Genomic DNA, 13874 nt, shown 5'->3' with positions numbered 1-13874 from the left:
TTGATACCTTTATTCGTTCGTGAGAAATAAGGTAGTAAGTTTCATTTTATTAAAATATTTTTTTTTACATTATAAAACTAAAAAAATGAGATTTTCGTAATTTTTCCTATATTTGCATTATATGACAATGCTTCATGCCAAATTTCAAGACTCTGAGTTTACGGGAAGTATCCTGTAGGTTTTGATTCCTTTGCGAGTGTCGAAAATTTGTTGAAAATATCGACATAATCGGCTGTATCTTTTGATTGGCTTGGCTTAGAAGTTTGATATTTTCACAGCTTAAAGGGACAATAGACCTGAGTACTTCATGTGAATTTCAGCTTGATACGTCCATGCGTTCTTGAGATAAAGGGTCTTGACAGACAGACAGACAGACAGACAGACAGACAGACAGACAGACAGACAGACAGACAGACAGACAGACAGACAGACAGACAGACGGACAACAAAGTGATCCTATAAGGGTTCCGTTTTTTCCTTTTGAGGTACGGAACCCTAAAAAGGAACAGCAAAAACGATTCATAAAACAGGTATTGGATAACCCAATTCGATATTAGATTCTCACTTTCCAAAATGTAATCAAACTTTTACCTGAAGCTGTAATTAACAAATATATTAATTGACAACCCATAAATCATCGTGGTACTCGATAAAATATTCATAATTGGTTTATATCGATTATAAAATCGGCACCGAGTGCTATCGATTTGGGAAATAATCGAGTCGGTTGCTGTCGTCGTCCTCATACATAATTCATAGTTTCCATGTATATTTAATGGGTTTCCAGGGTTTTCTCGTCTGTAGTGTGAAAAGCTTGTGGTGGGTATGTCAAAATTGGTTACATGGTCCTGCTTTTAAAGATACCTTGTTGGCAAACAATTTTTGTACACTGAAAAATAACATCTAATATTCTTCCACCAGTAGTTTTTCTCCTGTCCTGTGGGAAGTTATTTTTGCTAGATAAAATATACCCAACCTAGACAAATGGACTATCGAGCACTGAAAATAGTTTCCAAATCGGTCCAGCAGGTCCTGAGCTTAGGGGGCGTTCAAACAAACAAACTCTCCAGCTTTTTAAGCAATATTAATAAGTATAGATGTTATCACTAAACACGATGTCATGTGATGACTATTACTATTTATATCAATGTAACAAAAAACGTTTATCCGGCAACGGAAAAAAATCCTGAAAATGCGGGTAAAACCACATTAAATACTAGTGAACTCATAAAACAAGTTTCAAACCAATTGCTCTACAATGAAATACTTTGACACTTTTTATGATTTGCTTTAAAAAAATAACAGTTCTTTTGAAAAGTTTTTCCAATACTGAAAACGTTAAAAAGTTTGCTGAAGACATTTGGTAGAAAGCCGCTTGGCAAAGTAACGTTATATTGATCGGCTACAACGTAGATGCTATTTTGTTCAAGGTCAAACTACATTCTGCCCTGTAATTATTTTGTATTGTTCAGTTTTTAACGTTTGTAGGGTAAGCGAAGTGTGTATCTATGGGCTAAATTAAATGGTTTGGGCAAGGTCATTTCCAAACTTTTTTGACACATCAATGTCGGTGAATTTTTTTGTGGGTTAAAAATTATTGGTCGGTAATTTGGGTCAAATAGCTTTCGAACTATTCTGCACATACGGGTAAAAAGTACCTCAATGTTACAAAATAGTCTATCCTAATTTGTTTTCAATAACATGTAATTTTACAAGGGTTGGATTTTTTTGGCTATGATATTTTATTGTATTTTTTTTTGTGCTAAATGTAGTTTCTACTATTTCACACTGTACCTACACTGTACTATTTCAGACCTATCCTAAAAATAAATGCACATTTCCTAATTAATCTGTAATAGGCTTTAATGTAATTACGCAGAAATACAGGCTAAAACAGTCACTAATTAACATCGCCCAGAAATGTGTTTAGTTTATTTCGACTAGGACATTGAACTTCGTTATTTTTGGAAAACATTGCAATTTTATACTTTTAAGCAGAAGCAGAAGTCACAAAAATCTCTTATTACTAGGTACTCATATTATAAAGCGTCTGCTACTGAGTAGCATTCGGGGACGACGGCTTTACGAGCCCTCCCAGTTTTGTAAATTAAGATGATGATTTAAAGCTCCTTGGGCTGCGGGATTCGTTCGAAAGAGTTACCATAGCCCTGGTACATAAAAAACTTAAGAAGGAACATGATGGGTTTCAGTCAGTAAGAGTCTGACACTCCCTCACGCTACACCCACAACAGGAGAGATCATTTGAAACTCACCATGTTCCTTTTTAAGCCCTTTGGGCGGCGGTAACTCTTTCGAACAATCCCACAGCAGTTAAGATGCACTGAAAACTACTTTTCGTTAACTAACAGTTACGGTCATTGCGCCTAGAAACAGGCCAGTTAATCACACAGTTAGTGCACGTGTACCTTCCGCTAACAGAAATAGCCACGAATAGCCCCGAGGGTAGCTAGCGTGGTTTTTGTAAATGTTTACAATTCCTACGGCTGGTGTTTGTGACCGCTATTTTAAGATTGTTGAACTAAACGCCATAGATTATGTTTGGTTGTGAGAGAGGAATTTCTGTTGAAGTAAGCTATTTTGCCTACGTCCTGAGGATCACGCCTGCATTCCGATAATAAGCCTGACTATCACAATTAATAGAGCTGTTTATAAGTCTGTAAAAGAATATCCATAAAGTCCCAAACTTTACCTTTGGTAAATATACCTAGATGGAGAAAACTTGATTATCTACTCCAAAGATAATCGTTTTCATTAAGATTAACGATGTCTATTTTTATTTATAACTTGTACATCATTTCAATACATAAAACCTAGTTACTGTAAGTTCAGAACAAAGACTAATAAGAACAGACGGTGCTTAAAATATCATTTAATTATGCTATACACTTGTTGGGGAGGTCAGATATATTTTCCCAACATAGTTGGGAAAAAGGTTCGGATGGAGGATGATGATGCTATGTACTTGTTTAACAAAAATATTAACGTCATACATGAATGTCAAAAAAATTCTTACAGAATTGGGAACCTCTTCCATTTTTGGGAAGCTGGTTAAATATCCATCTTTATCTGGCAGATACCATTAACACTATTTCTAACCCTCAGGTAGTGGACATGCGTTGGGGCGTCCGAGACGAGGCGACGGATGATCACATGACCACAGAGCTGTGTATGCGAGAGATTAAGAATTGCCAGCGACTGTCTATGGGACCTAACTTCGTCGTGTTCCTTGGACAGAAATATGGTTACAGGTATAGTATATGCTACATGTTATTGCTACCAAGGATAAGTAAGATATTCAAGGCAAAAGCTTCGTGTCTAATGAGAAAGTCGCAAAAGACTTGGGATGCTTTTGACACCGTGTAGACACCGTATGTATTTTTTGATTACATGAAATAAGTAGTGAAATGAAAAGGACACTTGCGGGTGTCAATTTTGTATCGAAATCTGCACAATAAGAATGGAATAGAGTAGATTTGTTCATTTTTAAACATGTGTAGATAAGATATATAGGCTTAGACAAACCTGGACTTAAAAATCTGACATTGCTAAAACGTACAATAAAGCAAGCATGGTGTTTAACACACATTCCTTCAATATACGAGAAGAGGCCAGTGCCTTGCAATGTGACATTAAAAGCTCAATAAAAAGGCCAATTATGAGCTCTGTGCACTTTCGTAACCTCAATAATAAATTAACTTCCTGTAAGGTTTCCCTTGGACATTTTTCATTTAATTGTTTTCCCCAAAACAGCTAGGAAATTCATAAGTTTGCGCAAAATGTCGCCATTGTTACGGTTTTTAATTGGATTACTTATTTTGTTATCCTTCTTTTGTATACTTCTGCTATTGTTTTCTGTTGCCTTATGTCCATTCTTTGAAATTAACTTTTTATTTATTAAAAAGTGTTAATCCTTTTCTCAAGATTTCACTAGACCACTGAAAAAACGAAATGTTCAGGGAATGGAACCCACAACACTTACTTATGCAGTTCAATATCCAGCTGCTTTATTTCTAGTTTCTACAACAGTATTGTAATATATTTTTTCCTATCATTGTAATATGTAATACTAGGGCAGTTTCTGACGAGCCTGACTCGTACATGAAGCTCATTTATGAAAGTCCACGTAAATATTTCATTGGCCTTTTTCCAAAAAAATGCCTGTCAAAATTGTTCCAATCCCATTGCAACCTTTATTTTCTTTCCTTGATTTACACATATCTCCTACATACCTACAAGCCAGAAGCAATCTTAGAACTAAATCTAATCAGAAATGGTCGTCATCCTTCCAGGCCAATTCCAACATACGTCCTCTCATCAGAACTACAAATGCTGAAGGATGAGCTGGTGGCCGGAGGAGTGGACGTCATACTGCTGGACACCTGGTACAAGAAGGACTCGAACGCGGTACCTCCCGTGTCGGTGCTGCAGCCTATATCGTCTATATTGATCAATTTTAACAATAAGGTAAGTTGTCTTGTATTTATTATGATAATACTTGTATCAGTATACTGCTGTTTAACAAAAAAGCAGATTTCAATAATCCTGCTTAATAATAGTCCTACCTAATATAAATGCAAAAGTTCGCATGTTCACAAACATCTAGTTTGTTCCTCTTTCAAACAAAAATTACCAAATGTATTTTGATGAAACTTGGTAGTTGAACCTAAATTAATACATCAGGACAAGAAACTTTTTATACTGGTACGGAAATATCTCGTTCCCGCTAGAAGCGGGTGAAACCACTTGCAAAAGCTACAAGGAAACCTGTAGAGAAAATATCAGCAATCACCATCACAACGCTTCTAATTAACCACTCTATAGTTTCGCAAGACTTTACATACAAACCCTGGAAGATTCAACATACTTTGCAAGTGAAATAAAAGCTTTTACCAACCAAACTTAACACTACTACTATATACTAAATACTTACCTATAGATCAACATTCATAAGTAAGTTTAACTATCCAATTTCAGAGGGTACCAAAACTCCAAGCTGAAGATCAAGCAGTATGGTGGGATACGCTCGGCAAGATGCAGAAGCTGTTCCGCAAGGCTTCGCTGCAGCTGTACAATGCTGGCAAGATCGACAAGGATTGTATGCACAATTATTTTATGTCTGGTAAGTATTTTATCATCATTATCGAGAATTTGATAATGCTAAACGAATGCTGTTTCTTATCGGTGTAAGAAAAGCATTGGTATTTTTAGACTCATTGGGCCAGGAAATGGCAAGAGTTACCAAGAGATTTCTGTACCGACCGATGTATTTCCGAGCCACGCATGACGTGTTTGGTTAATGTTTCAGTAGTCAGACTATGAAATAGAGGTACATATGTACATATAGGTATGGGGTTGTTTCCTAGCTACGGTCGTGGAAAATAATGTTCTGGCAGCAATCACAGCAAATCTACTACAGGTTCTAATCATTGTATTATACTACTAAAATAGGAATAGCGGCAAACGGTTTGTTCATTAATGACCGCGAACTGTACTGGCTAATTGCTGCCACGTGCTTAATACCTCAAAAATCTCTAGGTACATACCAGAATTAACTAACTGAACCTTTTTTAAATTCCAGTAACCGAACGCGAAGTAATAAACGGCGTGCTGAACGTGAAAAACACGAAGAACCACTGCTTGGCCTACGTCAGATACATCAATAACATCAATCTGCAGAACTTGAAGAAAGCCAGCAACTTTGTGGACATCATCAACAGGAGCTTGGATGCAGAGGCCTCGAAGCTGTTAGCTGATCTCCGTGATGTCAGGCTCCCTGATAAGATTGAGACTACTAATATTCAGAAGTATGTTTTGACAACTACGTTCTCTCTCTACGTTTTCATGATTAGAAGGAATGATATCAAATTGAGCCGTTCTTAGTCCTATTAATACGACAGCTTCTGGCTGGTCCTAATACATCCATATACTATAATATGAATGACTTGATATACCTAATTGTAGCACTATTCAGCCATGCTTAATATTATGAAGTAAAAATGGGTTGTGGGTATGTCATAGTTTCCACGATTACGCGGATTGACCAGTCCGACTTTCATTTTCATCTGGGTTCAGGAAGAACTAGTATCAAAATCATAATTCCATTATATATATTTTGGTATGTTTTTCTTTCTTTCTTTCAGATACACTGTGGAGTGGATCGGCCGTGAGGGTTTGGATACGGAGACACACAGCGAGTACCTCGGCCACTTCATTGCTCACTTCTATAAGAATATCGTCAAACTTGTGGACAGGTAACTTAAGCAAATCTGCCTCTATTTTTTAAGTTCTCATTGCAACCGAGATATGTAGATGGAGATATATAAATTTTAGAACCGATGGTTACTAGGGCATAAGTAGAAGGATAAACTTATATATTAGATAATTAACTCCGAATTTCTACTAAAACTGGATTTCCACCAAACGATTAGTAACTAAAAGATGTCCTTAGATTTATCTCCCTAAAAAGGTTGTCAATCCAGTCAAATAGAAAATGTTGAAAATATTCCAACCGCCCCATGTTTTTTAATGCATGAAATTAATTCAGAGTAGATTTTAAGTAATTTGCATGCAAATGATTCGAAGAGAGTTGAAAACTAATCCAGTCATTTGCATTGCATACGTTTCAGTGCAAACTATGTAATTTGCAAATGGCTTCCTCGTTTGGTACTCGTAACTGACTGATATTATAATGTTTCTCACTTAGTTGCAGAAGATTTATTTAACGATCCTCCAGAACTCCTATTTTAAACTTAGATGTTATATTTATCTCTATGTATCACAAAGTCATCCGACATATTATGTTTGATTTAGCAATACATGTTGAACGAATTTTCACATCAATGTTGATGGAGGGGTTTGTGAGGAACTTTAAAGAACATAATTCATACTCTCGCAAAGCTTCACCTTTTTGTGTAACAAGTACATCTATTTGGCTATCTTTGAGGTTAATATCAGGCTTCGTTTAATTAACGAACGATTATTCCTAAATACTTTTTAATCACTCACTCACTCGAACTTGTCTGAGAGATCATTCGTTTCGAAAAGATCGCTTATAGTCAGGCTTATTTAATCAGTGCTTAAGAACAAACTGCAAAAACTATTATATTCATCAGCATATCCATCTTTCTATCAAAATTAACTTATTTAAATTTCAGAGCAATGCGCAAAGAAGACAGCAGTGCTCAAGGCGTGATAGTGACGGAAATACTGCAACATCTGCACGCTTGCAATAACTCTGTGAAGGTGTTCCATGGCAGAGAACCTGATCTGGACTTCATTGAGGACTATATGAAGAATTCCTCTGATAAACCACTTGTTTTGTATGGAGAAGGTAATACTTTATTTTAATTGAACCACAAATGGGAAGTTGATGAGAGCCTAAGTCAGATAGTCTGAAACTAGGTACTCCCTTAGTATATTGATTTAATCACAAGCCGACATCCAAGTTCTTAAATCACATCGAATTGAACATTAGCACAATAAGTAATATTCAAACGAAGACACTGACTAGAAATCACTTTATTTTTCCTATTCTTTTTCTAATTTATTTGGGATAAAATATGTATGTAAGAAGATCTATTGTATTAATTATATTACCTACTACACAAATTCCAATAACCCTTTGTATACTTCAATACAGGTGGTTGTGGAAAAACCAGTCTTCTAGCTAAAAGCGCCGCCATGTCACTGAACACCTGGTTTGCTGAAGTGAAACCTACCAACATCATCAGGTTCCTTGGAACAACTCCTGACTCCAGCGCTCTTACACCCACTCTCATTTCGATTTGCCAACAGGTAAGCCTTCACCCAAAGGGGCCTCAAGCAAAGGGGGCGAGGGGGAGGGAAGTAATTATTATGATTCGAAGTATAGTAAAAACACCCATCAACTTTCTTCTTTCTTTCTTTTGTTATTATACTGGGTGTCCCATAAGTCCTTTGAAATCTAAATTTCGAATAAAATTTAAATGGCGCGCGGGAATGGCATGCGGGGTGCGGGGATAGCATCAACGGTCTTTGGGAATTCATTCACCATGGAAAGTTTTATCGGAGCAGACCGTGGTTTTTGTGTGCTTGAGTTTTATCACAACAATGATTCGGCCACCATTGCGCGGCGTAAATTTAGAGAGTATTGCAATTTGCGCACGTTTAATGACTGTCCCAGTGTTCAAACGGTTAAAAATTGGGTTCAACAGTTCGAGGTGACTGGATCTACAATTTTAATTTGTTGAATAAACAACGATCGGGCCGCCTAAGGACATCACGGACGGAAGACAACATCGACGTAGTGCAAGAGTCAGTTCGTGAAAATCCCACTCAATCCATTCGTAAGCGTTCCAATGCATTAAATACACCCAGATCGACGTTACAGTTCATTTTAAAGAAAGATAAGAAATTACCATCCATAAAAAATTCAGTTAATACAGGAATTAAAAGATACGCCGCGCAATGGTGGCCGAATCATTGTTGTGATAAAACTCCCGCACACAAAAACCACGGTCCGCTCCGGTAAAACTTTCCATGGTGAATGAATTCCCAAAGACCGTTGATGCTATCCCCGCACCCCGCATGCTATTTCCGCGCGCCATTTAAATTTTATTCGAAATTTAGATTTCAAAGGACTTATGGGACAACCAGTATAATTTATCAGATACTTAATGATATCTGCTAGATAAAAGCGGCTTATAATTTTTACTAAATATTGCTATCCGAGATCTGTGAAACCAAGAGTCATAGTCATCTGTCAGATATTATGTCAGTTCCTGATAATATATCAGAAAATTTATAAGTAAAACTATCCATAAGTCCATTAAAATATGTTGAAACACAGCTAACATTAAGTAACATCTCCATTTCAGATATCATACAACTTCGCCCTCCCCTTCGAGGGTATCCCAGATGACCTGGTGCCCCTCACAGCTCACTTCAAGCATCTCCTCACGATGGCTACCCAGCAGCAGCCGCTTCTTCTCTTCTTGGATTCAGTAGACCAGCTCACTGGGATAGGCACGGAGAATAATAAGGTTTCTTGGTTGCCTACCAGATTGCCGGCACATTGTAAGGTAAGGATATTTATGACGGTCTCACCCGCGAGAGAACAACTTCTCGTACATGGATTAAAAGTAGCCCATATGTAATTCGGATGTGTAAACTACATAAATGTCAAGTTTCTTTAAAAAAAATCCAGTAGTTTTTGTGTGAAAGTGGAGTAAACATTTACCTCTAAATATCCCTTACATACAAAGTGAGAAAATTAGATTCATTCATATTACAAACTTACGCGTAATGTAAGAAGAAACTAAAAAAACAAATATCCATGTTTGTAGATATTATCCTTTAATCACACTGAAAATAATAAAATTTTTACTATCCTTATATAGATATCCTTTGTAAGTACTAAAAATAATCTAGACTAATGATAATGATCCTTCGACTAACAGATAATAGTAACATGCGCGTGTGAGGAAGCGAATCCAGAGGTATCGAAGGAGTACGACGTGCTGCGGAGAATGATTGACTCTGAAGAGAACTTTCTGGAAGTGAAGGCTCTTGGAGAGGATCTGGCTATGCAAGTTCTCAAGTAAGTCTTGTAACATAAGGTTTATGATAAGACACAAAATAGGGTAGAGTTTGATAGAAGCATTTGGTAAATATCAAAACAATTATATGTGTAGACCGAGGATAAAAATAAGCCTTTCTAATGAAATAGGCTATCTGACAAATACATTTTTATCATCTAAAAAGCTCTGCTCTTGGTATTAGCGTGTTCACATAAAAAAACTTTAGCTGTAAAATATAAGTATTGTTTCCTAGATTAGACTCGTGAATACAATGAGCTTGCATCCTATCTGGCTTGTTTTGCAGAATGTATTTTGAATTTTCTTAACAGTGTGTCCATATCAGGGCATTAATCTTCAAAGTTTACAATAGGACGTTTGAATTTCCAGGTTATGGATGGCATCAGCAGCTCGTGACTTGTCAAACTATCAATGGCGTCTGGTGTCCAATGCCATCGCCTCATGCTCTCTACCAATATTTGTGAAACTTGTTTTTGCTGAGGTAAATTATAAAACAGAATTATAATTATAAAAACCCGATAAAGTGGTATCGGGTTTTAATATTATAAATGTACGATAAGACTGGGTGTATGACTTTCTGGCTAGTGATCTGTAGCACCAAAGATGTTCGTGTCGTAGTCGAAACAGAACATTTTGAGGTCATGTAAGAATTTATAATGAAATAATGGTAACTATTCTTTCCCACAGGTATGTAGATGGAGAAGTTATACAAAGCCTCAAGACACACATTTGGCGTCCACTGTCATGGACTCCATTATGATGCTGTTTGAGAGAATTGAGAAACAGGTAAATTGTTTTTTTTTTCTTGATTGCCAAAAGAAAACTATGTCCTTTTCGAAAAAGACTTGTCTGATCAACACATTCAATTCAACTAGTAGTTGTTCAGCCATTATTTCCTACAAAAACAAAAATATACTGTTCTTCATTTCAATTTCAATTCTATAACCGTTAAATTAACTCCTTACTTTTCTTTTTCGCATGCTTAAAACGTCATCTTATCAGCGACTTACTGAATTAGGAGAACTTATAGCCTTCCTCGGTAAGAATTTTCAAATCGGTGCACAGTTTTTATTGTATTCCTTATTCCCAGCACGGCCGTCTCCTGGTCTTCCACGCTCTAGCCTACATCACTGCAGCTCGCAGTGGTCTTTCGGAAACAGAACTAGAAGACCTGATCTCCTTGGATGATAAAGTCCTGGATGACGTCTACCAGTACCATTTGCCGCCTGTGAGAAGAATCCCACCTCTGTTGTGGACTAGGTATTTATGATCATGAACTAAAATTAAAACTATGTAGGTAAAGGCTATTCAAAGGTAATACTTGTGGCTGATTTACATTAAACTTATAAAAAGTATTTATTTGAAATATTAGGTAACATATTTATAAAAAGTTTCGTTGGGTAACTTCTTACTCCTCCCCAGAAGACTTGTATTATATTAAGTACCATCCGATAGCTCTCTAATGCTGGGCACGACTGATTTTATCTATTTATGACGCTTCCCTCTACCTGCCATGTATTTTTCAAAAGCTTCTTCCAAGTCTTCTCATCTAATATTTACTCCAGGATCCGCAACGATCTCCCGAACTACCTCTCAGAGCGTGAAGCCGATGGCGTCTCCGTGATGAACTGGTACCACAGGCAGTTCCGCGACACCGCCCGGGAGAGATACTTCAAGAATATGAACATGGCCATGTATTTCCATTCTATGATCGCTGATTATTATCTTGGTAAGGACTTGAGGCTTTTTTACCTTTTAAGCTAAATTCTTCGTTGCAGCAAAAATGAAAATGGTGAATGCTGTCTTAATAAAATCGATTTTTGTAAATAACTTTTTTGAGTATTTTGCTGTCTCCATGTTTAAATCTTTAGAGCCTAAAGCCCGTTTACACTTGTAACCGATGAAGTGCCAGTTATTTATCTGATAGTTAAGTTATCTGCCAATTAATGTCTGCCAGATATTGCTAGAGACCTGTGGAACCAAAAGTTTTACTACCAGATAATTTCCTCCATAGGCTTTCAAAGATTTGATTAGTAACCGATGAAATTGGTCATAAAAGTGATATGTTCTATTCGCTTCATCTTAAATAAATTAAAATATACCTATAAATATTAATAAAAGAGAAAGTATATTATTAAAAATTCACAAACTGTACTGTGTTTTGTCGTTTTCAGGAATCTGGGGTGGTGGAATCCCAAAACCCTTCAAGTACACGGAGATCCAGCGCCACCGGTTCAACCTGGCTGACCGCGAGGGTGTGGCTGACAGGAAGGTGCCTCTCCAGCCGCTCATCTTCATGTCCGCTGATGGAGCTAATAGGAGATATAATTTGAGGAAGGTAAAACTTTCAACCTTTTACTGTAGGTGACTTTCTTCTATTGATAGACTTAGGTTGGTGTTAGTCAGAAATTGTTTTCATATAGCTGCTACCTGTGTTTTCAACCGCCTCCAGAGCAAATTATTTTATAAGCCTTTTTCGATAAATGGGCTGTCTGATACTAAAAGAACTTTTTCAAATTGGAACTATAGTTCGTAAGAATATCGTTAACAATCATAATGACAAACTTTTTAGCTTTTAAAATAATTTGTATGCATTGCATGCTGATTGTAGAACAGTTTATTATCTACAAAAATATTTTTAAAACCTTTGATTATGTGCACCGAAGCAGTCTCCTTCAGACACAATTATTTTGACTGCTGTAAATTATTTTGTATATTTTTACAACTAAAAAAAGCCTATTCTAGTGTGAAACCTACATAATTATCCTACCTAAACTACATAGAATGCTATAAGTTTAAAACACACATCATCATTATTCTTTTCAGTTCGGCGAGCTCCCATTCCACCTGGTTCGCTCCAAGCGGTTTACCGACCTCTATGCTGAAGTACTCTTCAACTACGAGTGGCTCCATGCTAAGCTGAACTGCTGCCCCCTCCAAGCAGTGCTGGCTGACTTCGAAGATGCTAAGTTGCATGTTAATAAGGATGCTGTCAGGTAAAATATCAAAACTTCTTTTGATGCTATTCAAAACTTGGAGTAATATTCTTGAAGACATTGTAGATTATTTATGTTTTAAACTGATATGTCATAAATGTTTAAAGATATGTCAGTAAATGGTAGATTAGTACCTATAAGTAGATACCGCCCATACATAAATATTTATAAAAAGACATATCAGCAATATATAAATAAATGAAATTGTTGCTGGATGCAGTGTGTCTGAGTATAACATGAAATGCTTCTATGCTGTTTAAAAATCCATGAAATGCAAACTATGCAATGTAACATGTATATTGGCACGTCTTTTATTCCGTAAAAGTTAATCACTAAATTAAAAACCTAAACTTCATTTTTCGCAAACAGAAAAACATTCTTTTTAATACAATTCCAGAGAACTCATGCTCGTAGCAGATGCCCTCCGCTTAGGAGGTGCTATCCTCGGCACGTACTCCGACATGTTAGCCCCTCAACTAGTGGGGAGGCTACTGCCAGAAGCCCCCCACAACCCTGCCATAGCCTCGCTGCTGAAGCAGTGTGTTCATAATGGGAAGACCCATTGCGCTTTGCTGCCTTCTCATCATTGTTTGCATACACCGGGTGGGCCTTTGAAGGTATGTCTTCAAAATTATCTTATTATAATGCGAAAGTAATTTTATAGTTTGACAAGTTAATTTAATTATCACGTTAAGGAGAGCACAGATGATAGGTCAGGAGATAAGTAAACATTATAGTTTTTTTCTCTCTGGTTGTGATAAATAGTACGCTCAAAAACACGTAACGAGTAAGCAACAGTGTGGTTGTTATCCATGAGCTTTAAGTTGTTTCCTCCAAAACTACATACTTCCTTCCCCAGGTAAATGTCAGTTAGTCTTTTTTGCATAGATTTTTAGAGATTTAGTTTTTTGTACTGCGACCATACAAGTATCCAAAATATTTGCAATTACCTTGAATTACCCAAAATGCCTATTAACTTGGATCTTCAATGACCATCCCCAAAATATCTTCTTCCAGTACTCCCTAGAAGGTCACCAGTTTGCAGTCTTCGCCTTCAAGCTCAGTTCTGACAAGCGCTACGTGGTCTCCATCTCCAGCAGGGTGATATCCTGGGACCTGTCCACATCAGACCTGGCGAGGGACCTGTGTCCTCAACTTGAAGGTATCATGCAGAACTTGGAACTCTCACCAGATAATAAGTGGGCAGCTGCTTCTACTAATAATTCTGTGGTAAGTTTGTATTTTAGGTAAATATTTTGTATGTGAATAATTTTCTTGGGGA

General features: G+C 36.9%; 1 protein-coding gene across 1 annotated transcript in view; it reads left to right on the top strand.

Annotated features, from left to right (window-relative positions):
* Positions 1–13874, top strand: part of LOC110378693 (NACHT and WD repeat domain-containing protein 2) — a 36878-nt gene that overhangs the window by 15227 nt on the left and 7777 nt on the right. Inside the window, exons 4-20 of the mRNA XM_064041717.1 lie at positions 3124–3269; positions 4311–4485; positions 4996–5140; positions 5600–5825; positions 6162–6272; positions 7176–7351; positions 7661–7815; positions 8877–9080; positions 9459–9598; positions 9966–10077; positions 10284–10382; positions 10687–10856; positions 11162–11325; positions 11771–11934; positions 12423–12592; positions 12990–13209; positions 13610–13822. Of these exons, the coding sequence (XP_063897787.1) occupies positions 3124–3269; positions 4311–4485; positions 4996–5140; positions 5600–5825; positions 6162–6272; positions 7176–7351; positions 7661–7815; positions 8877–9080; positions 9459–9598; positions 9966–10077; positions 10284–10382; positions 10687–10856; positions 11162–11325; positions 11771–11934; positions 12423–12592; positions 12990–13209; positions 13610–13822 (2790 nt within the window). The remainder of the gene's footprint in view (positions 1–3123; positions 3270–4310; positions 4486–4995; positions 5141–5599; positions 5826–6161; positions 6273–7175; positions 7352–7660; positions 7816–8876; positions 9081–9458; positions 9599–9965; positions 10078–10283; positions 10383–10686; positions 10857–11161; positions 11326–11770; positions 11935–12422; positions 12593–12989; positions 13210–13609; positions 13823–13874) is intronic.

This window comes from Helicoverpa armigera, chromosome 26 (genome assembly GCF_030705265.1).
Source record: "Helicoverpa armigera isolate CAAS_96S chromosome 26, ASM3070526v1, whole genome shotgun sequence".
Taxonomy (NCBI): Eukaryota; Metazoa; Arthropoda; class Insecta; order Lepidoptera; family Noctuidae; genus Helicoverpa; species Helicoverpa armigera.
Note: the sequence above shows the minus strand (reverse complement) of the source record. Positions and strands in the feature narration are given on the sequence as shown.